The sequence below is a fragment of the Xenopus laevis genome, chromosome 9_10L (genome assembly GCF_017654675.1).
Source record: "Xenopus laevis strain J_2021 chromosome 9_10L, Xenopus_laevis_v10.1, whole genome shotgun sequence".
NCBI classification, from domain to species: Eukaryota; Metazoa; Chordata; class Amphibia; order Anura; family Pipidae; genus Xenopus; species Xenopus laevis.
In genome coordinates this window covers 50,024,466-50,049,962 of record NC_054387.1, presented here as the reverse complement: position 1 = coordinate 50,049,962, position 25,497 = coordinate 50,024,466, and the positions used below count along the sequence as shown (strand labels likewise).

The window sequence follows — 25,497 nt, the reverse complement described above, 5'->3', positions numbered from 1 at the left end:
ATAGAGGCATTACATATCACGTGATATTCCAGGAATCCTATTTGCCAGTCTCCAGCAGCAACACAACAATGGGGAAATAAAGGCGATTGCCCGAAGCTATTTACAAGAAGGAGCGAAGCAATGCGAAGCAATGTTCATGTGCTGACATCTCCAAGAATGAAGTATGCCAGGAATCCATCCTGTGCATAGGTTTGTGCCCAAAGCTGAGGGGTCAGCGCACAGGCCAGTACAAAAGCTCCGGAGCACCAATCCAGTTATTTCACTGGGCACAGTGTCTCGCTGAGTGGTTACACAAGTCACTCATTTACAGGGTGACTCACTCCTGAGCTGGTAAATACGCACTGGCATTCCGATAAAAGGGACCGTGCCCTTAGCATGTAATCACTTAGTATAAATAATTTCTCTGCACTCACGCCTAGGATTGCCTTGGCTTCTGAGCCACCACAGAAAGCTACAGGGGTATCAAAGGAAGAGCAAATCAGTGACACCCCCATTACTCCTTCTGCATGAAGACAGCCGAGCAAGGAAATTATACATTATTTATAATTGTCCATAAATGATTTAATAGGGACAGCTAGATAAAGTGCACTAGTATTGGGATACAGCCGGGTGTTCTCTTATACATATGTAATGTATATATACACACTGCAGCAAAGTAAACTTATCTAGGGTAGATACCACCACTTTAAAACAGGTGTATTCCCTTGTACTAAGCACAATTCAGCAGGAACAACCTCTAAGTTTGCTCATAGCCTGTACAGATAGATACCATAAAACTATGGCAGCATAGGTATTCCCTGTACCAAGCATAATTCAGCAGGAACAGCCCCCTATGTTTGCTCATAGCCTGTACAGAGAGATACAATGAAACTATGCTAGATTAGGTATTCCTCTGTACTAAGCACAATTCAGCAGGAACAACCTCTAAAGGTGGCCATACACGGGCAGATAAAGCTGCCGATATCGTTTGGACCGATTTGACAGCTTATCTGCCCGTGTATGGGGGCTTCAAACGGGTCTTCCCGATCGATATCTGGCCACGATATCGATCGGGAAGGTTTAATTTTTACCCGACCGACCCGTCGGAGCCCCTTGGCGCATCGTAATTCGATCGTTCGGCCATACAGCCGAACGTTCGAATTACCCCCGATATAGCCATGCTGTTAGTGGCATATCGGGGAAAGATCCACTCGTTTTGCGATGTCGCCAAACGAGCGGATCTTTGAGTCTATGGCCACCTTAAGTTTGCTCATAGCCTGTACAGGTAGATACCATAAAACTATGGCAGCATAGGTATTCCCCTGTACTAAACATAATTCAGCTGGAACAGCCCCCTATGTTTGCTCACAGCATGTACAGAGAGATACAATGAAACTATGCTAGATTACGTATCCCTCAGTACTAAACACAATTCAGCAGGATCAGCCCCCTAAATTTTCTCATAGACTGTAGAGGGAGATACAATAAAACTATGCCAGCACGTGTATTCATCTGTACTAGACACAATTCAGCAGGAACAGCCCCCTAAGTTTGCTCATAGCCTGTACAGAGAGAAACATAAAACTATGCCAGCATAGGTATTCCTCTGCACTAAGCACAATTCAGAACGAACCGCCATGCTCATGGTCTGTACTGGGAGGTAAATAAACCAGAATTAGCTTATTTTAGTATCCAGAGATGAAAATTGCTATAAAAAAGACAATGCTAACAATTGCACGTGGAAAGCAAAAGAATTCAATGGCAAAGACCTGCTGGAGTTGTAGTTTGACCATGAATATCCTGTGGGATCCGTTTTCAGTGCAAGAGTCTTGTATGTCAGTGCTAACTTGAGGCCCCTGGGCTGCAGCAGGTGGGAGATTTGCCTTCCGCATATTTCTAGAGATTATTCTGTGCCACTTCCTACAGACTATTTTCTGCCGGCTGCTATAAATAAGTGCTGGAACCCCGGCGATGCACCTGGGCCTACAGATAGGAGGGGCCATATTCCCAGCACAGAGGGACAAATATATTATTTCTTCTGCACAGTCAGTGTCAGGAAACACAGCTCTTTTTTATTTCATGTATACAAAAATACTAGTCTAGTTGGCCTTTAGAATTCTGTTGCCTTTAAATCAATGGGATGTCGTTATCACATGAATAGTCCATGTTTAGCATTCTGTAACATAATATTTCATTAACTTCCATCTTCTCCATTCTCTTAATTAGTCAGTCAATTTCATCCCCAGGTAGCCATGCTGGAAATATCAATGAGCCTTTCTGAAATACAGGCAGCTGATGTGTCTTGTGAGTATTGGCCACTATTCTATGGGCAATACCAGCAAATACAAGATACAGCGCAGCATATTTGTTGCCCTGATTTTGCACATACTCGCGGTTTAGGGACACGGGATACAAATGACCAGATTTGCCTATTTAATGCCAAATTAGTCACACCCAGTACTGTTAATGTCAAATGAAGATTCCTTGGAGTAAAGGGATTCAAAACCAGACTGAGAAGTATGTAGTGCTCACGCTGACAAATCTTACATAACTCCTGAGCTGACAGTTGCCCACGGCAAAAGGAGTTAGAGTGAAGAAGGCACTTGGGAAGTGGTGATTGGACCATTGTAGTGCTCTTGGGGAGCCAATTCGATTGGTTGCTCAGCCCTTCATGAAAGTGGTGATGGGAAAAGGCATTTTGACATCACAAGGGACTATTTATGTGACAATCTTTTTATTTAGTATGTTATTCTGCACACTCAGCCTTGCCTAGGTTGCCATTGTTTCAGGACCTTTCATGGTTGGAAGCAAGAAGGTTGTTTTAGTTCATGGCTGCCCATGGGATGCTGGTGGTTTTAGCAACAACTAGGATCCTTAATTGACCACACATGGTGAGATTGGTTTGTTTGAGGAGGTCCAAACAAGCAGATTTCAACTTGGTTACCCGCAGCAGGGTCTATAGAGACATGTTGGCTGAGGACTGCATCAAACCTGACAAAGATATCTGGCTGGATTTTCAGACCAGTATTAGTGAAGTAGGCCAATTGATGGGCTTATACAAGCCAATAAGCTGCTGACTCAGCCCAAAGGGACTGAAGAATGCTGGGAGCTGTAGAGCAGAAACATCAGGGGACACAGGTTAAGAAAGATAGTTTTAGAAAGTATGTATCTACCTTATGGCAGGGGTCTATAGACCCATAACCTTGATGTACAAGTTAGCCTTTATTTAAAAGGCTCATTCACAACGACAGAACTAGCCTGGAGGTGCTGGTGCCAAAGGTAGCTAGGAGAGGGGGAGAAGGCAGCGGAGTGGAACAAACAAAGCTATTTACCAAAACCCACGCAATCTAACATACAGTAAATTAAAAAGTAATATGAAATCAAATAAAAGGAAGGATATAATGGAATGGCACTATGGCTTGTAGTCCAATCACAGCCGATAACCCAATATTTTAATTGCCGGTATAACCATCTAACAAGTACAGAAAACAATGGCTGTTTTTATCCATGCAAATTATGGGAGAAGCACAGCTCAGTCTACTCCGCTGGGAGGCTAATAAAAAGGAATTAACATTGGACATTTAATTAAAGGTTTATTCTAAAGTCAATAATTAACTCCTTGGCAAACAATGGAATATAAACTCCTGCTGATATATATACACATACACTTCCTGATGACGGCTTAAGTGAATAGCCGAAACGTCGTAATAAAACACTAGTTTGTTTGGCACCATAAAAAGTCGTAAGAGTGCGGTTCTTTTGATGCGCTTACTATTGATTTACCTATGACCAGCACCCAGGCAGTGACCTGTGTATTGGATTTTGTGTGCACCAGCTTTTAGTTGGATATATATATATATATATATATATATATATATATATATATACATATATACACATAGAGATAGATATAAGTGATAAGTACATCAAGAGCATCATATGCATGAGAAAAATTAGGAATAATGTACTAGTCCAGCAGCACCACAGGCACCGATAGGGGTAAACCAAGCCCATCGTTCTGAACCTGTAGAAGAATCCTTTTGATTTTCACAGGTCTATCCGTTGGGTCAATGGAACAGTACACTAAAGGGGTCACTTACAAAAGCAAGTGCAGTGTGCAAAGTTCTATTCTTTGTTGTAATTCTCTGTGGGTGTTTTTACCCAGAATGCACCAATTTTCACCCAAAATTGCAGTGTTTCGCCATCAGTTAGAAAGTTGCGTCAGACACTGTCTTCTATACAAGAACTCCCATATAGTTATATACCTGTCACGGAGGTGCCAACATAATAAACAGGCATAAAATTAATTTACATATACTTGACAGGTCCCCATTAAACCAATACCAACACATTCCAAATATTTTCCTCTAAAAGCCCCCAAAGCTGCCCCCAGCCCCACTATATGGACACGTTCCTATGATTTTTATAGGAACATGTCGGTATCGCTTTAAGGGCTTTAAGGGCTCAGACTTGGTCCTTCTTAGGACCCAAGGATCTGGAATGTGAATCTGGGAAACAAGCATTGTGATTGGTCAGAATTCGGAGGCAAAAATCTGCATCGCTATGAATGATTATTTCCGTCTCCAATTACTGACTGGAGCAATACATGGAACTCTATTTGCTAAAAATCCCCAAGACAAATTAGCAAGACATAAGATTTAGTTTGTCGGTTCCAATGACAATATACCCATAGAGGGGTAATACACACCTGTGATAAAAGGAGAACTACAAACTAAACATTAATTTGACTATAAATGCAGCATATTATATACTGAATTTACTGTACCAGCCCAGAGGTTCAACAGCCCAAAAACAGAAACAATCCAGGCCTTTGAATATGCCCCCAGCAACTCCCCATCTTAGATCTTTTCGGTACCAGTGGCACTGCACATGCTCATTGAGCTCTAAGCTGCTGCTTAGAAGCAAAGCTTAGGGGTCATCAGAAATCCTCAAGCAGAAAATTAGATTAATCTGTCATAGAAGATGGTGCTACAGGGCAGAGTATAAAATCCCAATGCAGAATTCACAGTTACCTGAGTTTAGGGACTCTTGGCATGGCAGCTCAGAAACCAAACAGCAGCCCAGAGCAAGTGCCGTGAATCAGAAGAGAAGATGGAGAACTACTGGGGCACAGATCTACCCAGCTAAAGGGTGGTCTCTTGGGCTAGTACCCAAACATAACTTTATTTGGATTATCTTGGCCAGCATGGGTATATATATACACATTACCCCCCCAATAAAACACATGTACATGGATGGTTAGTGGAAATGAAAGTGGATACATTCCCATAGCCCAAGAGGGATATAGAAAAGGCAGCAGAAGACGGAGTAGAATAAATCAGAGCTTACTTTGTGTATTGTCACAGAGGTTTATCTGAAGGCCTGAAGCAAAAAAGACACAAATTTCCAGTTCAATTTAACCAAAGCAAAACATGTCGCACAACATCACAACACAGTTAAGGGGAAATAATGACTTTGTTTTAAACAGAAGCCTTGGGGAGGGGGGTAATTTTCAGTCACACTTCCGGAGTTATGGAAACTACAGGTAAACAAAATCCAAGAGACAACCCTGTTTCTTATTCTCAAAGCAATGCAAAGGACTGCTGTATCAATTTCAACATACAGCAGCCCTCTTTGCCTTTTGCAACCTTATGGCCGGGGGGAAAAAAAAACATTTTTCTTGTCCTTTAAAGGGATGGTTCATATTCAATTTAACTTTCAGTATGTAATATAATGGCTAATTCTAAGCAACTTTTTAACTGGTCTTCATGATTTCATTTTTTTATATTTTTTTTTAATTATTTGCCTTCTTCTTCCGACTCTTTCCAACTTTCAAATGGGGGCTCACTGATCCCATTTAAACAACAAATGCCCTCTCCTATTCATAATAGTCTCTTATTTTAATCAGTGCATGGTTGCTAGGGTAATTTGGATCCTAGAAACCAGATTGATGAAATAGCAAACTGGACAGCTGCTGAATAAAAAGTTAAAAAAACCTCAAACCATATATAATTAAAAAATAAAAACGAATTGCAAATTGTCTCCCAATATCACGCTCTACATCATACTAAAAGTTAATTTAAAGATGAACAAACCCTTTAATACAGGATCCATATAGATTTATAACAATATCACATTTATACAGTTGACCTCATTTCTGTGTTCTGTGTATAGGACCACTGAAAAGAGCCTAATCCATATGTGGTATTGGTGAGAGCTAATGGGATTGACCTGCATATGGGCTGGATATGGATTGGGGAATTTCCAGTCCAAAGGCAACAAATGTCATACCGTCCAGTGGCACAGATATCCTATCTATTCAAATGTGGAGTTTTTCACGAATACTTTTATTCCATAAAATCACTATTTAATAACCATACACACTAACATTATTATATAGTGCAGCTCAATGTCGTTAAGTATGTCCATCAAAACTACTGCATTTTGATTTCTTCTTTATTATACTGAGTTTCGTCTCTCACTCTAAATGCTCACTGTAAGCAGCAGTCCTGCCAGCTGAGATTCTAGCTATCTTTATAACAGAGCAACAGCCATAAAGCAGGACTGCTGCTTACAGTGGGTATCAGATAAGATCTGTGCCACTGTGACAGAATATTCTATTAAAAAAGATAGCTAGGATCTCAGTCATAAAGCAGGAAAGGACTGCTGCTTACAATGGGTAGATAGGATCTGTGCCACTGTGACAGAATCTCAGCCATAAATCAGGGCAGAATTGCTGCTTACAATGGGTATCAGATCTTTGGCACTGTGACAGAATGCTCTGTTATACAGATAGCTAGATCTCAGCCGTAAAGTAGGACAGAACTACTGCTTACAATGGGTATCACATAGGATCTGACCACTGTGACAGAATTCTCTGTTATAAAGATAGCTAGAATGTCAGCCATAAAGCAGGGCAAGACTGTTAATCACGGAGAGACCTGGAGTATCAATTTGATTACATTTCTGTAAGTAAGCACAAACATTACAATTTAAAGTGATATCTGACCCTACACTAGCAAGTTTAGTCCCAAATCCAAACTTGTTTTTTTTTTTAATGATAACGTGCCTTTGACTTTGTAACAGTGCATACAAACATCTGTGCTGCTTATATTATACACAGTAAAACATTTTTCACGGGACCAGAAAAAATGCTCCGTAGCTGCTTAAAACAGACTTTTGATACATGGGGCTGACTTTTTGCAGATGTGGTAGGAAATGACACAACAATATATACCACGCACACGACATACAATTAAGTGCAATATAAAGGGATACTGAAATGGCGGTATGGGACCAGTGTTATGAATGTGCGAGTATCACTGTAAGAATATTAAACTTATTATTTAAAAAAAACTATTGGGTGTATCCACAATCAGGTTGATTAGATCACCAGGAACCAAGTGGGGTCTGGGTGGGTGCACATGCCCCAAGCCTAAAGCTGGCCATAGTTGAGGATTCGTACGATTTTTGGACCGTGTGTGGAGAGTCCAGACATTTTTCGTCCGGCGGAGATCGGTCGTTTGGTTGATCAGACAGGTTAAAAGAACTTTGTCGGCTGCCGATAATATCTCTGCATGTATTGCCGATCTTACGATTTTCAGAGGGAGACTGTCACTAGCTTTGGTCAGCCATAACTTTTGTAAGATTGCTGTCAGGGGCAGAACATCGGCTGATCTGTTCTTTCACTACTTTATTTGATCGGAATGGTTAGTGGCAGGTCAGGAGGTGGGAAAGTCCGATCGTACGAATCTTTGCGTCTATGGCCAGCTTAAAGCTTGAGAAGGATCAAACCACAAACGAATGGCACAGATTCCACAGACAAGAGAAGTAAAAGAACAGCAAGCTTTATTTAAGCAAATTTGGGACTTAAAAAAGTCTATTTTAAGTCCTATGTTTGCCCAAAATAAAGCTTGCTGGTCTTTTAATTTGCCCGTGGGATCTTTGAGTGTCTGTCATTCCTTTGAAGTATGTTTAAAACAAAATACAGGCCCACAGACTCTATAGGGAAAGCACCAATAAGGGAACGGATACACTGGACAGTCACATTTACTGTACCTGGAAACCCACAAAATATACAGTTCTATAATATCCAATAAATCTTCCAATTGCACTGCTGCCTTTTCATTCTTATAGGCAAGGGGATGTGCAAGCACTCCTTGCTACCTCTCACCACTGTTAATATATAAGAAATCAGCAAAAGGAAAGTGTGCAGAAGAGAATGGCTTCCCCCATGCTTCTAAAAATATCCACTCTTTTTAATCTTTCATTATAACCATTACTGCAGCACCATGCTCTAACACTGCCCAGCATTTCCTTCAACTAATAATAAACACCCCAACAATGAACACAGGAACAAGCCTAAAAGCTTGCTGAGAAACTGAACAGAACAAGGGAGAAGGGTGCACACTGCACTGGGAGAACCAACACAAGTTAAGTGAAAGGGGTGCACTGAGAGAACCCGCACAAGCCAGGGCATTATAGGAACAGTAGGAGAATCCATGCAGACCCAGGGCAGAGGGATGAACTGGCACAGCCACCAAAGGCTAAAGCTGAATGGGCATAATGGGAGAACCCACAAAGGCTGGGTGAAGGAGGCTTTCTCGGAACACACAAAGGGTTGATGGGGGTATTCTGGAAACTGCACAGACAAAGTAAACTGGGCATTGAGGAAGGACCCACACAGGCTAGGTATAGAAGCAACACAGGATAGGCAAGGGGGCATACTAGAGGAACCAATACACCATTGAGGTCCCAAACACATGTCACTCTCATGCACTCACATATGGATGCCTAAAGACAAAGACACTGGGTGGGTGAAGAGAAAAAAGAATAAAGGAGCAAATCGAAGGTTCATAAGTGGGAAAAGGTAGTGGATAGTAACTCTGGGTGCATGGGTGACATGATGTGCCCAAGGTGAGGAAGGGACACAGAATGGGGATATCTGAAAAGGAAGTACATGGGGAGTTAAGGTTTCATGGTGCTAGAGGCTTTGGGTGCTGGTGGATACTAAAAGGATACATTGTGGGTATCTCTGTGACTGTGTGGATTTTGGGGGAGGTGAGATGCTTAGACAAAAGGGTTCCAGGAGACAGTAAAGGAGCCAAGCTGGGGGCTACTGGGAAACAGTGAAATTGCAAAGTTTCCGAAGAAAGACTGGAGGATAATGGGAAACAGAAAAGGTCAGGCTGGAGTGGGAGAGTACAAGAAGACAGTAAATGAGTTAGACCTGAGACGTACTGGGAGAAAAAGAAAAGAACAGGATTGGGATGCTGGGTGACCCTAGGAGGAATGGGGTAGGCTGGGGTGCAGGTTGACAATGACTGGGGTACTGGGTGACACTGGTTAACTAAAGAGAGGACAAGTTAGGATGCTGGGTGACATTGGGTGAGATAGGAGAGGACAGGCTTGGGTGTTGGGCAAAACTAGGAGATAGAAGAGGACAGGTGCTGGGTGGCACTAGGAGACAGAGGAAGGGATGGGTTAGTGGGCAGATTGATAGTGGGACACAGAGGAGAGGGCAAGCTGGAGTGTTGGGTGAAATTGAGAAACTCTTGGAGACTAAGGAGAGCACAGGATGGGGGTGCTTGGTGACACAGGAGAACAGGCTGGGGTATCAGGTGACACTTGAAGAATGGAAAACAGGACAGGGATGCTGGGGCACTGGGAAAGAAAGGAGAGGACATGCTGAAGGTGCTGGGAGATAGCGAGAGAGATAGGGAGAGAGCACAGGCTTCAGGTGTTGCTGGGAGACAGGAGAGAACAGGCTAGGGGGCTGGGGGCTGTGTGTCACTGGGAGAAAGAGAGGAGGACAGGCTGGCGGTGCTGAGTGACACTGGCAGACAGAGAGGACAGACGGGTTACTGGGTGATACTGGCAGACAGAGAGGAGGACAGACTAGGGTTACTGGGTGATACTGGCAGACAGAGAGGAGGACAGACTAGGGTTACTGGGTGTCACTGGGAGACAGAGAGGAGGAAAGGCTGGGGGGGCTGAATGACACTGAGGGATACAGAGGGCGACAGGTCGGAGGCCGCTTACCCTGCATGCTGTTGACTGTGCTGTGTTGCTGAGACTGCCCTTGGAATCCGAGGCCCGCACTGCTTCCACTGCTGCCGCTAGGGTTGGAAGTCGCCATTGTTAATATATTCGCTACCAAATGAAGGCTGCAATGCAGCAACCCCCACTGTGCCTGCCCCCTTCCCACAATCACTTGCGCTGCCGTCAGAGCCCTGCCCCCCAAATGACGTCTTCTCCACCCCGCCTCCTCCGCAACCACCTGAATGGGTTGGGGACCCCTTGTGGGAAAAGTAAGGGATTACAGGGCCTATCGACTGCCGCTATTGCGGTCCCTCCATTTCCACATAAATAATGAATGTGTGAGGTGAATACTGACTGCTCAGTGTAACCAAGAGGCGCAGCAGCAGCCACACTTCTCCCTGGTACATTAATATGAGTAGGAAATGTATGTGATTTTATAGATATAGTGAATTTTATACATCAAATGGAATCTGTAGCTCTGTCTGTTGGGGGGGGGGGATAATACAACAATTCAAATATAAAATATTATGGAATTACTTTCTGTCATATTCTCAGGTATTTTTACATGCAGTGAAAATAAGATGGACTGCAATCCTGACGTGAATTCCTGGAGTAAAGTGAATATTTATAAAAAACTCTCTTTATTATTTTTATTAAATGTGGGATCCATAAGGGACACTGCCAGCAACAATCCCTCATGCATTACTATTTGTTCTTTTCCAACAGCTGAACAATAGTGAGGAGATACCAACCGCCTGAGTAGTGATGTCAAACAGAAGACTGTTACTGACGTATATACATTTGTGTATGGACCTTCTGCTTGATTTTCTGCCATTTGTGAGCTACAGTTTCCAATATTCCCCAGGCCGGGTTTGTGGCAAGGCCACAAAAGCCCGGGCCTAGAGAGGCAAGACAGTTAGGGTGGCATGCAGCCCAGCCGCATTCCAAGAGGCTCTAATCGCTAGTGTTTTGGTGCATGCTTCTGCAGAGGATTGTGGCGGTTATTGGCGCTAGGACCCTGCGGTGCGATGTTGCCGGTCACTAGGACCCTGCAACGCGAATCGGCCTCGGGAGCGGCTAAAACAAGAATCCGGGCATGCCCATGCCTCGTGCTTAGAGGTGAAGTTCTCTAATGAACAGGGTCAGACTGGGCCAACGGGCAGGGGCGCTTCACCAATGAGGCGACTTGAGACTGTCGCCTCAGGCGGCAGCGCCCCACTAGGTACCAGGGGCGGCAAAAATGCCACTCCCGGTACTTTTAAGAGCCGAATTTCCGGTTTTTAAACTGGAAATACGGCTCTTCTAGCACAGAGAGCGCAGTTAGGCTCTCTGCGCTAGTGCACTGGCCCTCTCTGCTGCCCTGGTGGACCCCCTCAGGCGCAAAAAGGTAAGCGCAGGGGGGGCGACCAGCAACTGCTGCTGCCTCGGGTGGCGGAGAGGCCAAGATCGCCCCTGCCAGCGGGACACCGGGAAAAAACCAGGTGGGCCACCAGATCTGCTCCCTGCACTCACTCCCTAAACTCGGGCTAAACTGGCGTGCTGAAAAGAGATGCGTGCTTGTGCGCACGGGGGGGGATGTAGAGAGGGCTTTGCGGATGGGGGGGCAGGGGAATGGTGTGTGGGGCCCCAGAGGCTGCAGTCCGACGCTGCTAATGAATAGGTTGAGGGATGGATTTATTTGGATTCTATAGACATATTCATTTTGATTGTACTTTTTTACTTGTAGTTTTTAATTTATCTTTCCACAAGGACCTCAAGTCCCCACAATGGAAGCAGACATTCAGCTTTCCATTAAAATGCCCAAAGAATGAGACTTTACAGATACTTTTTTCCTTTGTGTCTGTAGCTGTAGATTAGTTGGTTAGGGGATTTCCCCTTGTTGGTTTCTAGGACAATAACACAATGTATTTTGCAGATAAAAGACAAGTTTATTGGGCCAGTAGGAACAATGACAGTTCCCTTATTCAACTTCATCACAGCACAGGGTCTTACCATGGAAGGCTGGTTTAACCTGCATCTGGCTGAGCCTCATGGTGCCGTGTTGATGAAGCTAGAGTTAAAGGTAAGCAAGCAACATTCCCTAATCATTAAAGGAGAACTAACCCCCCCCCCTGAAGATAACATTCCCCGAATAAGGATAAGTTGGTGTAACATTCAGGGATACTTTTCTAAATAATGGACTATGTGAGGAGGCAGCAGAGTAGGGCAAATGGAGGGAAGTGGACGGGGACTTTCTCATCATTAGGGGTGATTTAGTTCTCCTTTAAACATCAGGGACAGTGATCAATTTCATACCAAATGACCTGATTTATTTATTGGAAGTAAATGAAGACAAAGGCCGTATGTGTGAATTAACTAATTATATTCTTTTATTCTGTTCTTTCAAATGCTTGAAGAGAAAGTTCTAGCTTAAAAGGCTTCAATGCAAAAAGTGACCAAGTAACCAATTACTATGAGGCCCAGACTGACAAAGACTAGAGAAACAGTGCATTGTGGGATAAAGGAGAGGATGGCTTCACTACAGAGTAGGTAAGGCAAATTTTCATGTCTCGGAAGTCCTACACAATACTTCCTAGTCGAAATATCACCGCACCAGACTGTAAGGTGCGTGTACAAGAGATTCTGTACTCAACTATGTACCTTGAAGAACTACTGTAAAGAGAAGCAGTGCATTGTGGGATGGAGGAAGAGGATGGACCAGATCTGCACCCCGTTACTGCCAAAGCCGTGATCGGCTGTCCCAACAGGTGTTGCGCCGCGGAGTTCATGCATACACTGGTGGAGTTTGGAGGTTGGGCGTTGATGACTGCCAGGAGGACCCTTTGTATTGGAGCCCCGGTGGGCCCCTAATGCTCCAGTCCGACCCTGTTTAGGAGTTCTAGTCTCTACTCTATGCACACCCAGAGGTTCCCCTAATTGAAAATGTGCAAAATCTCTTTCATTCACATATACCATATAACCATCTTTACAGAAGAAGAAAATATTCCCGAGCGTCTTTCCTGATTTGCTGATGTTCCCATTATTTCAAATTAGGAAATTGCTGTGACAGATGTACCTCATTTACTCTAAGAATCAATGGTAACACTGCACGGAGGTGACAAATCATATTGCTATGCAATTCAATTTCCCTCCAACAAAGATCAGCACTACAGCACTCATAAAAGGATGACATTTTTTATACTGAACTTAGCCTAAAGTTTCAGCTTCACAATAGCAGCAATGATCCAGGACTTCAAACTTGTCACAGGGGATCACCATCTTGGAAAGTGTCTGCTCAGTGGACTCTGAGCAGCTGTTGAGAAGCTAAGCTTAGGGGTCATCACAAATTATCAAATGGAAAATAAGGTTTGCCTGTAATATAAGCTGATGCTGCAAGGCTGATTATTACATTCAGATGCTAATTGCACTGGTTTCTGTACTGCCATGTAGTAATTATCTGTATTAATTATTAATCAGCCTTATATTGTGACATTTATATTCTATGTGTACTGTATATTGTGAGTCAGCCCCTAAGCTCAGTAAGTGGCAGCAGCACAAAGAGAAATCCTGTATGTATTCCCATTATGTATCATTTTTATATTGTTACTTTTGTGTTTCGTGTTACCTACATGTTCAGTAATTCTAAGCACAAATAGACTGTGGTGTAGCAATAAAGAAATTGAGCACAGTCCACTGAAACTCATGTTTATTTTTAAGGGGGTGGTCCCACAGTAAGACTGGATGTCTGAAGGGTGATCTTTTAATATTATAATACATTGGCTTTAAAAGAAAAAGAATAAAGTTGTAATTTGATTAATTTCCAATACTGAGTACAAGGGAGTGTCTGCTTGAACTAGACCAACATGTTACCACTACTCCTACTCCTGGGATAAAACCAGGCATAAGGGTAGAAAGTACCACATGCTTCCATTGGGAGGGTTTGCTTGCTGGCTATGATTATGGACCAAGAGGTTACAGCAAGTGATATACCTTTCTGTTAGGAGGATATGCTTGTTGGCAGCCTAGACCTTGGCCTGACCCAATGCCACCTCTGCCTGGAGAGAACCTTGCTTCAGACAGCATGTTATCAGTGGTAATAAAAAGAAAGCCCTAGTAACTTTAAGAGCCAAAGTTCCATTAAAGTTGGCTTTTAGTGTATAAACGCTGCCCCTTCTTTTCTAACGTTGCATTCGATACAGCCCTGCCAAAACAGGCTCAGGAAACACAATTTATAATTCATATAAATAAAATTAATAAATGATGTCTGTATTTTACCGCAGGAATGATGCATGAGCTGTAAATTACAACAGCAGACTTGGCTGAGGAGGTTTGGAGTTTAATTTCATTGAACCTGGGATGTTTTTAAATAGCCCCTATATATCAAATGTATGTTATGAACCATATATGTGACAATGGGTACATTAAATAAATGTGTGTGGGGTACAGGGGTATTGCAGTCAGGGTCCCCATGGATGAGGAGGCCCAACGAGATGTAAAAGTAAAATTTTTTGATCCTGAAGGGGGGGAGGCTTCTGGGAGAGTGTTCAGATTTTGGGTGGAGTTTTGCTATAGTGGGTCACTTGTTTTCATTAAGGTGGCCCCACACTAACTGCTGTCAGGGCCCTCTGCCCAGAGGCCCCAAGTGACCAATAGGTTAATAATTGGGGCCCTCTTAGGAGGTAAGGTCCTGCTAACTTAATATCAGTAATAGCAGATTTGTGCTTTTATTATTCTAACTACATTAGATCAGTAACTCATAGAAACCAGTGATATCTTTCATTTCATTATCCTAAGTCCACCAAGCCAGTAAAAGGTAACTGTTGATTGGCTGCTATGAATAGGACGAACGGGGCAACACTTAGCCTTAGACTTATGGGCCAGGTAGCCTTTAATGTCCCACTTGCATATTCTTAGGGTCTCTGTAGTGTAACGTTCTATCTTCAACAAGGCCTCTACCTTTCAGAACCATTTTATCCTCATACACATACATTGTCCCAAAGGCCTGGCTTTCTGGAGGAGTCTCTATGACTCCGCTGAACGTCATATGGTGAATTCCAGAAGGGTCCATGCAGTATCTGCCTTCATGGTTATGCCCAGCCAAGTATCCCACCACACAGGGATGGGACTGCAGCATGGACAGGACCTCAGGATAATTCCAAATCAGGCACATTGTATCGGCTGCATCCGGGTGAACTGGGAGGTGGCCTGCACACAAAAAAAGAGGAATATATGATGGTACAGTTGTACTAGTTATAATTAGTAATGCCCGAAACTTCCTGTGCATTGCTCTGCCCACACAAATGTATCTCTGTACTGAATCCCTGTAACTATCACCGGGGGACACTCCTTCCTGAAAATTAGCAAAAATTATTAATTTACACAGATGGGGAGGGACTGCTAACTGTCTTGGCAGCTTACACGGAGAGAAACAGAGACTCTTAGCATAACTAATTTATAAATAAAACAGCAATATCAGAAGGAATCAGCACAAAGCAGTAATACGGTACTCAGCACCAGTTGTAAAAATGAAATATTACAAGGCAGGTCGGTACCTTTAATTACTATGTTTACTTACTAACAACAAAGACTTTCTCTTCCTTTTTATCTGAAGACGTTAAAATGCTTTGAATCCAATCCAGCTGGGACGGACTGATGCCGCCGTTGAACAGTACAAACTGCTCCTCCTCAAGTCCTGATAGGGAAAAATATATATATTTATGTCCCAGTTTGTGCTGAGCTGAGGAAGGAAGTATATTTTATAAGCATTTAGGTGGGTTTGGAGTATTGCTTGGCAAATAGGAGTATTGCCAGATAAAGGGCAATGCAGGTAAGGAGAAATTTCAAATGGCAGAGCACACTAAGCACCACCACATGTATGTAGGACTTTAAAACGGTGACTGACAACCCAGCATAAAGGCACCATGAATGCTGCATTTAAAGTCAACTGAATTATAAAAAATACCATGCATCTTTACCAAACAAACCCCTTTGTCTATGCTAGATGCATAGTGTAAATTTTTCAGCACATGCAACTTTCTACTTCGGGACACATCCACGGCATGCTGGGAAATCATCAAGTAAAGGGTTTTTAAGTTCCACTGTAGTGGTCTCCTAAACATGGCATATATCTCTCAGGACTAGTTTTTACAATGGATCAGAGTCTGCGAGTAACCATTTTATACCTGTTGGGCTGTTAAGATCTTCATTTGGGTTCTTTTCCTTGAGAAGATTGAAGGAAATGTCATACTTTAGGCTCGTCTTTTCCCTCCCAATGGGGCTAAGATCATACCCATCAATTAAAAGGAATCGAAATTTGGGGAAGGGACTAAAATGATAGGCATAGAACGATTCATCATTGGTTTCTCCACTTTCAGAGGTACCCACTTGCTGATCGATCCTGTTCTCCCTAGCCCTAGAGTTCAGTTTAGACCCATTTAAATATTCTCGGCTGAAGTTGTAGAATTCATGGTTGCCCCATACATGATGGAATTGTATGGGTAGTTTGTCCATTTCCTCTAACACCCGTTCAAGTGCTATTGTTGAACTATTATCCTTTGTGTTGACTCCATCAATTATATCGCCAAGTTGAAGAATGAATTTTGGTTTTATGGATTCTGTAGCCCACTCCTTAATGGCGACTTTAAGTTGCGTCAGGCTGTTCCTGTAATATCTCATACTAGTCTTCAGGTAGTTCAATCGATTATCCTTATCTGCATACTGAATATCTGCTATAATTCCAAAGGTGAAATATGGCTCTTCCATCCTTTTACTTTGCACTATCCTTTGAAGTTTCTGCCCCCTGCTGACAAAAAGGAAAACTGCATGATGACTTCAGGATATTTCATGGCACCTAAATTTAATTTTAGGAGCAGTCTACAAAAATGTAAAGTTTCTCCTGCAAACTGCACATTTCGCATGAAAGTGCATTGTAGTATATATAAAAATAAATAGCTGTATAATAAATCCATTCAGCCATAAGACAGGACAGAGCAACTGCTTACAATGGGTATCAGTTAAGATATGTGCCAGTGTGACAGAATGCTCTGTTATAAAGATAGCTAGAATCTTAGCCATAAAGCACGGCAGGACTGCTGCTTACAATGGTTATCAGATAGGATCTGCACTAGTGATGTGCGGGTCGGGATTTTCCCGCACCCACCTTCCAAGTTCCTTTTATAAAGCCACTCTGACCCGTCCTGCTGATGACGTTACAAAAGGGACGGGGTCTATAAAAGTTCAAAGCCGAAGTCGAAAGCTGGGGAAAGCCCGGAAAGGAGGGTGCAAGGTCGGCCCGAACTCACTCGACCCACACATCACTAATCTGCACCACTGTAACAGAATGCTCTATTAAAAGAAAAGTAGCTAGTGTTTATGTAAACTCATCTTGCAGTGCGTCCCTAGATCATTTGTCTGTGTATCACGAGGCAGAAACTCACCCACAGGCAAGAAAGCCGAAATTCCCGATGCTCCCCTATAGGAGTCAAGTAGAAATGCATAAAACTGATACTGACAAATAAAAACTACTCTTTTATAATATTAATGTGCATTAACCTATAGGTCATGTTTTTTGCTTATAAGTCAGCTTTTGAAAGTAATTGTTACTTGAATTTCCTATACCTGTTTTGCCAACCTGTGAATTAAAGTTCCTAATGCTAACGGCTACTGCTGTTCAAATACGGCAGCCCCTTCAGAAGAACATAAAGAATCAGTAGGCAAAAAGCATGTAAAGACAGTTATTATTAGGGATGCACCGAATCCACTATTTTGGATTCGGCCGAACCCCCGAATCCTTCGCTAAAGATTCAGCCGAATACCGAACCAAATCCTAATTTGAATATGCAGGCCCCCTACAACTCTCCCCCCTGTCCCCCCCTGATGGCTGCCCTGGGTGCATGTGCTAGACACGTAGAGGGGAATCCAATATGGTTCCAGATCAGATGCATAATGCAGTTACGGTGGCTCTGGAGCAAAACGTGCAGGTAATATATTTCCCAAATATTTCTTCTTCTGTCTACTAGCCAGTGGCGGAACTACCGAGGGAGCAGGGGGTGAGCGGGCCAGGGCCCGCACCCCCTCTGGGCCCCGGCAGTTCGCGCGCCGCTAATTCCGGGCCGGTTCCGGGCGTACGGATGGGGGCGGCGACATTTCCCTTCCCCCCCCCATCCCAACCCGTGAAACCATAAGTTGTAAACCTTACTTATAACAAAGGTTAAACATGTCCCTGTGCAGTAATATAAAGTGTGCCTTACCCAGCATGCCCACGGGCACAAATGTTATGTATCAGTCTGACCCTGAAGGCTGCAATAGAGCGGCAGTGCTTTCAGCTTCCTATTGGTATAGCTCCTCCCAAATTCACTGACATCATCAGCTCCTCCCACCCTCGTCACACTCACTGTCACGTACAGCAGCCCACACTTGCCTCTCTCACTGGCGGCGAGTATGTAGAAACCTTTGCTCTCCCTGTTGTGCAATACAAAGGGTTTGTTACCCTGAATGTTGTCTTTTTGCCAGTCATGGTAAACTGCGGGGTGCTGCCCCCTGTGGAAAGTTTCTCAATTCCAATCACTTGCCTGTGCGGTATTAACCTGTTTATTTGCTCAATAATCCTGTTGTGCTTCCTTAAATCTGCGCTCATTGGTTGAAAGGGGGGAGGAGTCAGGGAAGTACCACCGCCTTGGTTGAGGGGGGATACATTTAAAGGGGCAGAGTCTGCAATAGAGCAGGAAATAGTTTATGAACTATGAGGATGTGTTAATGATTACCCTTAAGTTGGACTGGAGGCATGGAGGGGTCAGGTACAGAGCAGAAGGGCTCCCCCAAGTGCAGCTTTCTGACAAACTCACTTTTGTGCCATGAAAACAGACAGAGGTTATGGAGGATCTGCAATTTTATTATGTTTGGGTTTTTCAGTCTGGCAGCTTACGTGCAAGTAAGTGATTCTTGTCCTGTAAGTACTGGGGCTGGAAAGCAATTCTGCTGTTGTAAAATGTAAACTTCTCTCATGTCTTGCAGCACCTGGAGGGGGCTGTCATTACTTCTTCATATCTGAGACTAGGGATGCACCCAATCCACTATTTCTGATTCTGCTGAATCCTTCTCAAAAGATTCGGCCGAATACCGAATCCGAATCGTAATTTGCATATGCAAATCAGAGGTGGGAAGGGGAAATCATTTTTTGCTTCCTTGTTTTGTGACAAAAAGTCACGCAATTTCCCTCCCCGCAACACATTTGCATATGCAAATTAGGATTTGGTTCGGCCGGATTCGGTGCATCTGAGACAAACAGACAAGAGGGCAGAATAAATCATGTAGTGCTGCACTCAAGGGTTTAACTTTACAGTTCTACTAAAATATTTTTTGAGCTATGGGAGCATGCACCTGTGATTTCCCCATCTTTTCTGGGTCCACAGTTCCCCTGGGCCCCTTGCAGCTATTGGATCTGCTTCCCCTATAGTTATACCACTGGATGTAGTAATTCTTATCCAAAAAATTATATTTATATTATAAATTTATTTGGTTAATCCCTGACTGGCTAGGTAATAGTTGGGAGCAATTTCGACTCATGGATATCTGTCAACTTGAAAAGATGTTAAAATATCCTCCCCTATCCCCCCCATCCATACTATTCAATGGGCAGTGCAAATACATTCACAACCCCCTCCTGCGCATTAGCACCTTCTCCCAAGATGTTTTCAATGAGCAAAACGTAATATTCGGGGATTTTTTTTTTCTTTAAGTAAATGTATATTTAAATCTAAGTGTCATGCTTCTTTCTTTTGTGTCTCACAGATAAATGACCCTGATGCAGAAATGTGGATTGTAAGTATTCTATGGCTTTCATTATTTAGGGGACAAGGAAAAAGTGGGTACAGTATGAGGGTATAGCTTATTGTGTGCCCAGAGCATTCCTTCTCTGTATATTTGTATTTATACACATGGGTAGGAGGTGCCATATTGTTTCTCTTAGACAGTACAGTATGAGGGTATAGCTTATTGTGTGCCCAGAACATTCATTCTCTGTATATTTGTATTTATACACATGGGTAGGAGGTGCCATATTATTTCCCTTAGACAGTACAGTATGAGGGTATAGCTTATTGTGTGCCCAGAACATTCTTTCTCTGTATATTTGTATTTATACATATGGGTAGGAGGTGCCAGATTGTTTCCTTAGACAGTACAGTATAAGGGTATAGATTATTGTGTGCCCAGAACATTCCTTCTCTGTATATTTGTATTTATACATATGGGTAGGAGGTGCCATATTGTTTCCCTTAGACAGTAAAGTATGAGGGTATAGCTTATTGTGTGCCCAAAACATTCCTTCTCTGTATATTTGTAATTATACACATGGGTAGGAGGTGCCATATTGTTCCCTTAGACAGTACAGTATAAAGGTATAGCTTATTGTGTGCCTAGAACATTCCTTCATTGTATATTTGTATTTATACATATCGGTGCAAGTACATTATCAACTATTTGCTTGTATTTAAAGAAATGATATGAGCTCAGTAGAATTCTTGTACATAGACTGTGACAACATCACCCCTAGTGGTCATCATTATTCTGAATTTCGCATATATACCATTATGACAGTGTGCTTGTTACTGGAGTGTGCTTGTTACTGACCTGCCCGAGTAGGCACTAAGCCTCTCCTTTAATACTCTCCCCACAGGTAATATATATGATCCCAGCGGTACTGATTCTCTTCGTTAGTATAAAGCCGGACATTACAGGTACAGTAATGATTGTTGTGAGTGTCTAATGTCTGCAAATTAAAGCAGTTACATTCCAGGAGGCATCAAGAACTCTGGAGGCAAATAAAATGGTGCCTTAACTAATTTTGTGAGTTCTAGTCCAACAAGAGCAGCAGAATTGTGTGCTGGGTACCTCTGCTTTATTGTCCCTAGTGGTGCAAATAGATTCCTGGATTGTTATGATTATCTCTCTTATAAAAAGGTGCAAGTCAAAGGGGTCTCTAGTAGTGATGTGCGGGTCAACAAATAAGGGCCCACACCCTTAATCCTTCCCGACCCACCGAGGCTGCTTTATTTATAGACCTGCGCCTGACCTGCCCATGTCTGATGTCATGAAAAGGGGTGGAGCAGGTGCACACCTATAAATAGAGACTACCAAAGGCAGAAGCCTGCATAGTAAGATTGTGGGCAACGCAAACCCACCTAGACCATGCATGTTATACTCTGCGAATGTACCCTGTCAGGATGGCATTTGGTATTGTGACTTGTTCCTTTAACTGGAGATATGCTATTTGCTTCACCAGGTCACGTGATCTGGAAATTGCTAGCGGATCTGCATTCTGCCGTTTGTGCAGTTGGTGCCATCTACCTCTCTGGGTGCCTGTATTTCTACACTTCAAAAAACATCTTGCATGAAGAGGAAGGCAGGTGAGCACACAAAGATTTGCATATCATCCCACCATCAATAATAACTGCCCCAACAGTAGACACTCTTATGTGCAAAATAAAATGTATCCATTCACTTGACATTCTGGACCTTGAGCAATAAATGGGATGGGGGAGGATATCAACACTGCTGCAATGGAATTCTGTAAACATGTGAGGGTGCTGAGGCAAGGCAGAAGAAGGCAACTGAATCCACCACTTCCCTAGGGAATAAATCAACTCTTAACTCCCACCGAGGGCGGTCTGTCCTGCAGTTTGGCTGGAGAACACGGGGGGCGCAAGGTAGAGGTTAAAGGAATAACCCAAAGCCAACTGGAGCACATTGAGAAGAGCAAGGAGATGGAGCAAGTGGCTGGCCAATAGAGAGATATAAGAGAGAAACTCTATAGAGAAAGTCTAGGATGAGATCTCCATGTAGGAAGAGACGTTTTCACTCCTGATCTCCAGTCTCATCCCAGTGCAAGGATTGAAGTCTGAAGACCCAAATCTAATACTGGGTGTGAGCGGTGGCAGCTCAGTTGTCTTTTATTAAGCATGGAAAAGTAATCATGGGGCTAAAAGAGTGAGGGGAAGCCCCCCGCATGTTTTCCTACTGCTAACCGTTGTATCATATACGTAACTTTATCACTTTCATAAAGACACAAGTATGTACCTATGTCAGACGTATCATATGTCCCCACAGCATTGCATCAGAAGGGATGTTATAAAAACAAACATTACAGTGGCCTTATAAAGAAGGTTTGTGTTTCTTTCCAGTCGCACAATATGAGTTGGGTGTATGTGATTTTAGGGAAATGAACAAAATATATATAGCAGCAACTACTAGCAGTGCATAAATGAGGTTTATTTCAAAGGAGATGTTATGGAATATAGTATCCCTTTCAATATGTCCAGCAACATGTCTTATCGCCTTCATCCATTAGCTGGTTGGTTGTGTAGCCTGGGAGTAAGTATCAGACTGGCCTGTCAGAGTACCAGAGAATCAACTGGTGGGCCCCAGCTAAGGCCTTTTTATAGTTCCACCACAGGAATATATGAAACCTACTAGTTCTTGTAAGAGTGGTCCCGTTAGGTTCTCCTGTGGGCCCTAAGAGACCCAGTCTGACTGGCTGTGACACAGAAACGCACGGTCTGTTTACTGGTGCCATGCAACAAAGGTAAGAACAAAAGAGACTTACTGTGCTTATTTACTTTAAATCCTTGCTGTGTCTCTGGCTCTTTGCTGACAGGAACAGGACAGGAACAGGTGCAGCTTAGGGGCATGGGAGGGGACAGCTGTTTTTACCCTGCAGGCCTGGCTGTGAGCCCAGAATGACTCGCATAATTCCTCAGTGACTTCTGATATCCTTATAATTTACAGTAGGGGATACATTGTCCCTTATAATACATAAGTGATACTCTGAGTTCCCTGTATAACTCAGCCTGCAGCCTTGTGCCTTAATATGGTCACAGAACCCCTCAGTATCTTCTAATTAGGGGTCCACTATTTTGTATTCGGACAAACTCCTGAATCCTTCGCGAAAGATTCTTGCCGAATACCAAACCAAATCCTAATTTGCATGCGCAAATTAGGGCTGGGAAGGAGAACATTTTTTACTTCCTTGTTTTATGACTAAAAGTCACGTGATTTCACTCCCCATCCCTAATTAGGATTTGGTTCGGCCGGGCAGGAGGATTTGATTTGCCGAATCTGAATCCTGCTGAAAAAGGCCGAATACTGGATTCAGTGCATCCCTATTTCTAATATCCTTATCATTTACAGTAGGGGGAACATTATCCCTTATAATATATGAGTGATACTCGGCATTCCCTGTATAACTTAGCCTGAAACTTTGTACCTTTTATATGGGCACATGATTTCTAATATAGTGAATAAAGTACCCCCTCTTGTAAAATATAAGGATATTATAAGTTACCGAGGAGTTCCATGACCATATAAAAGTACGAGGCCGAAGGCCGAGTGTTTTTATACAGGTCATGGAACTCCGAGGTAACTTCTAATATCCTCATATTTTACAACTGGGTGTACTTTATTTATTATAATACACAAATTTTAGTGAGTCATGTGACAGAAATTACATCACTACTCACCGTTTATAACTGATGACATCACTACTCACTGTTTATAAGGATATCATTTACAAGATATTCATGGCTTTTGTGTATTATTTCCTTATTCATTATAGTAGGGGGGTGCATGCAGATCATGGAATCCACTAACGACCCATTATCCTTTATCTTGCCAGGGAACTTTCAGGCCTGTTGATAATTAGTGGATGGTTACTTCTCTGCAGGAAATCACATCAGTAAGTTCTGTGGGAAACAGAACCAATCATACTATTGGTTTTGGCCCACTTTCAAATGTAATTCATTGTTTTACATCACAAAGAGAAAATATTTAAAATAACTGTATATTTTTGTCAACAGGTCGGCCATTGGTGCAATCAGGCTCATTATTGCCATTTCGGTTTCAACTGCCCCCTTTTTCATTTGGATCTACATTTATATTGACAAGGAAATGCGAACATCCTGGCCACAGCACTGTAAAACTGTCATCTGATTGGCGCAAACTCAATGGATGTAAGCCCGTTTTGCAGTCTCAGCTACTAAATTCAACATCGCATTACAAGCAAATGACTGGGATTCAATCCCTTTGCTGTTCAGATTTTGGTCAGACCAGGGCTGGATTCACAAAGTAGGCACCCCTAGGCCCACTTTCGTTCTTCGCCCCTGTCCCCTCCCCTATTTCCTGCTCATCCCCAGTGCTTCTGAACCAATGTGGGTGTAGTTCTTAAGATAAATGTCTCTTAAATATTCTCTAGATGCCGTTAATTAGTGAATGTTCTCTTGCAGACTAGATGGGTTCAGAGACAGATTTGAAGACCGAGTGCCAGCCCATAATCTCTGGAAATGTGGGTCCCTGGCCAGAAACCTCCTGGAATGCTGTACAGGTATGGGATCTGTTATCCAGAAATCCATTATCCATAAAGGCCGTATCCCATAAACTCCATTTTATCCAAATAATCAAAATGTTTAAACATTTTTTCCTTTTTCGCTCTAATAATAACACAGTACCTTGTACTTGATGCAAACTAAGATATTAATCCTTATTGGAAGCAAAACCAGGATATTGGATTTATTTAATGTTTATATGATTTTCTGGTAGACTTAAGGAATGAAGAAATTAAAGAAATAGCCTTTATCCGGAAAACACCAGGTGCCCCAGCATTCTGGATAACAGATCCCATACCTGTATTTTAAAAGCAGGGCTTTTTTATGCCATAGAGGCACATATTCTTTGTTACTAATTCCTCAGTGAGGAGCTGTGTCATTGTAAGGATCAGTTTTATAGTGACACTAGACTTTATATATTTTATATAAAACAATAAACATAGACCATATCATTTCCTGATATATGTATTGAATTATATATCAATCAATTAAAATTTGCAAACAGAGCCTTGGATTCTCAAGGGTTGTTTCCATTTTTTTTATAATTAAAGGGTTTGTTCACCTTTAAGTTAAGTTCTAGTATGATGTAAAGAGTGATATTCTGAGACAATTTGCAATTGTTTTTAATTTTTTATTATTTGTGGTTTTCGAGTTATTTAGCTTTTTATTCAGCAGCTCTCCAGTTTTGCAGTCTGGTTGATAGACTCCAAATTACTCTAGCAACCATGCAGTGATTTGAATAAGAGACTGGAATATAAATAGGAGAGGACCTCAACAGAGAGATGAGTAATAAAAAGAAGGTTTGTAGCCTTACAGAGCATTTGTTTTTAGATGGGGACAGTGACCCCTATTTGAAAACTGGAAAGAGTTAGAAGACAAAGACAAATAATTCAAAAACTATAAAGTTTCCAACTGACCCCTTAAAGCGAATCTGTGTTAATTGGCTAATTCGCAATTCATTCAGATGCATGCTGCAGACTACACTGGTTTTAATTTCTTTCTATGCAAGCTGTAAAAGCTAAGGGGAATAATAAACTGGTGAAGACAGACTGTACCCCAAGCACTCAGGCCTAGTAAAGATCCCCAGTTTTCCGTATCATTACAGAAGCACATAGCTGGCTTA

The 25,497-nt window shown here is 42.6% G+C and overlaps 3 protein-coding genes across 5 annotated transcripts in view; 1 reads left to right on the top strand and 2 right to left on the bottom strand.

Annotated features, from left to right (window-relative positions):
* map2k4.L (mitogen-activated protein kinase kinase 4 L homeolog) overlaps positions 1-12,052 on the bottom strand; it is a 34,264-nt gene extending 22,212 nt beyond the window's left edge. The window contains exons 1-4 of the mRNA XM_018235435.2: positions 12,013-12,052; positions 11,846-11,906; positions 10,021-10,277; positions 5,329-5,361 (exon numbers count right to left, since the gene is read on the bottom strand). Coding sequence (XP_018090924.2) covers positions 5,329-5,361; positions 10,021-10,277; positions 11,846-11,906; positions 12,013-12,052 — 391 coding nt within the window. The remainder of the gene's footprint in view (positions 1-5,328; positions 5,362-10,020; positions 10,278-11,845; positions 11,907-12,012) is intronic.
* Positions 12,053-13,690: 1,638 nt separating this feature from the next.
* On the bottom strand, positions 13,691-18,230 carry adprm.L (ADP-ribose/CDP-alcohol diphosphatase, manganese-dependent L homeolog; the record flags this gene model as incomplete). The annotated part of the gene is given in 4 exon segments (NM_001086959.1): positions 13,691-15,204; positions 15,575-15,691; positions 16,182-16,798; positions 18,197-18,230. Coding segments are annotated over 4 exon segments (1,071 nt in total). The 3' UTR covers positions 13,691-14,887.
* tmem220.L (transmembrane protein 220 L homeolog) lies at positions 17,867-24,886 on the top strand. 3 transcript variants are annotated; one of them, XM_018234623.2, is made up of 7 exons: positions 18,644-18,928; positions 19,789-19,818; positions 20,675-20,735; positions 21,281-21,404; positions 23,669-23,728; positions 23,850-24,002; positions 24,276-24,886. In XM_018234623.2, the coding sequence occupies exons 1-6, from the start codon at positions 18,782-18,784 to the stop codon at positions 23,980-23,982; spliced, it is 555 nt and encodes a 184-aa protein (XP_018090112.1). In that variant the 5' UTR covers positions 18,644-18,781; the 3' UTR covers positions 23,983-24,002; positions 24,276-24,886.
* The last annotated feature ends 611 nt before the right edge of the window (positions 24,887-25,497 follow it).

Excerpts from the sequence above, each read along its gene's own strand:
- tmem220.L (XM_018234623.2), top strand. The coding sequence starts at position 18,782 with ATGGAGGGGTCAGGTACAGAGCAGAAGGGCTCCCCCAAGTGCAGCTTT. Across the intron at positions 21,405-23,668 it reads TTGCATGAAGAGGAAGGCAG|GGAACTTTCAGGCCTGTTGA; the intron begins GTGAGCACACAA and ends TTATCTTGCCAG. Across the intron at positions 23,729-23,849 it reads CTCTGCAGGAAATCACATCA|GTCGGCCATTGGTGCAATCA; the intron begins GTAAGTTCTGTG and ends TTTTGTCAACAG.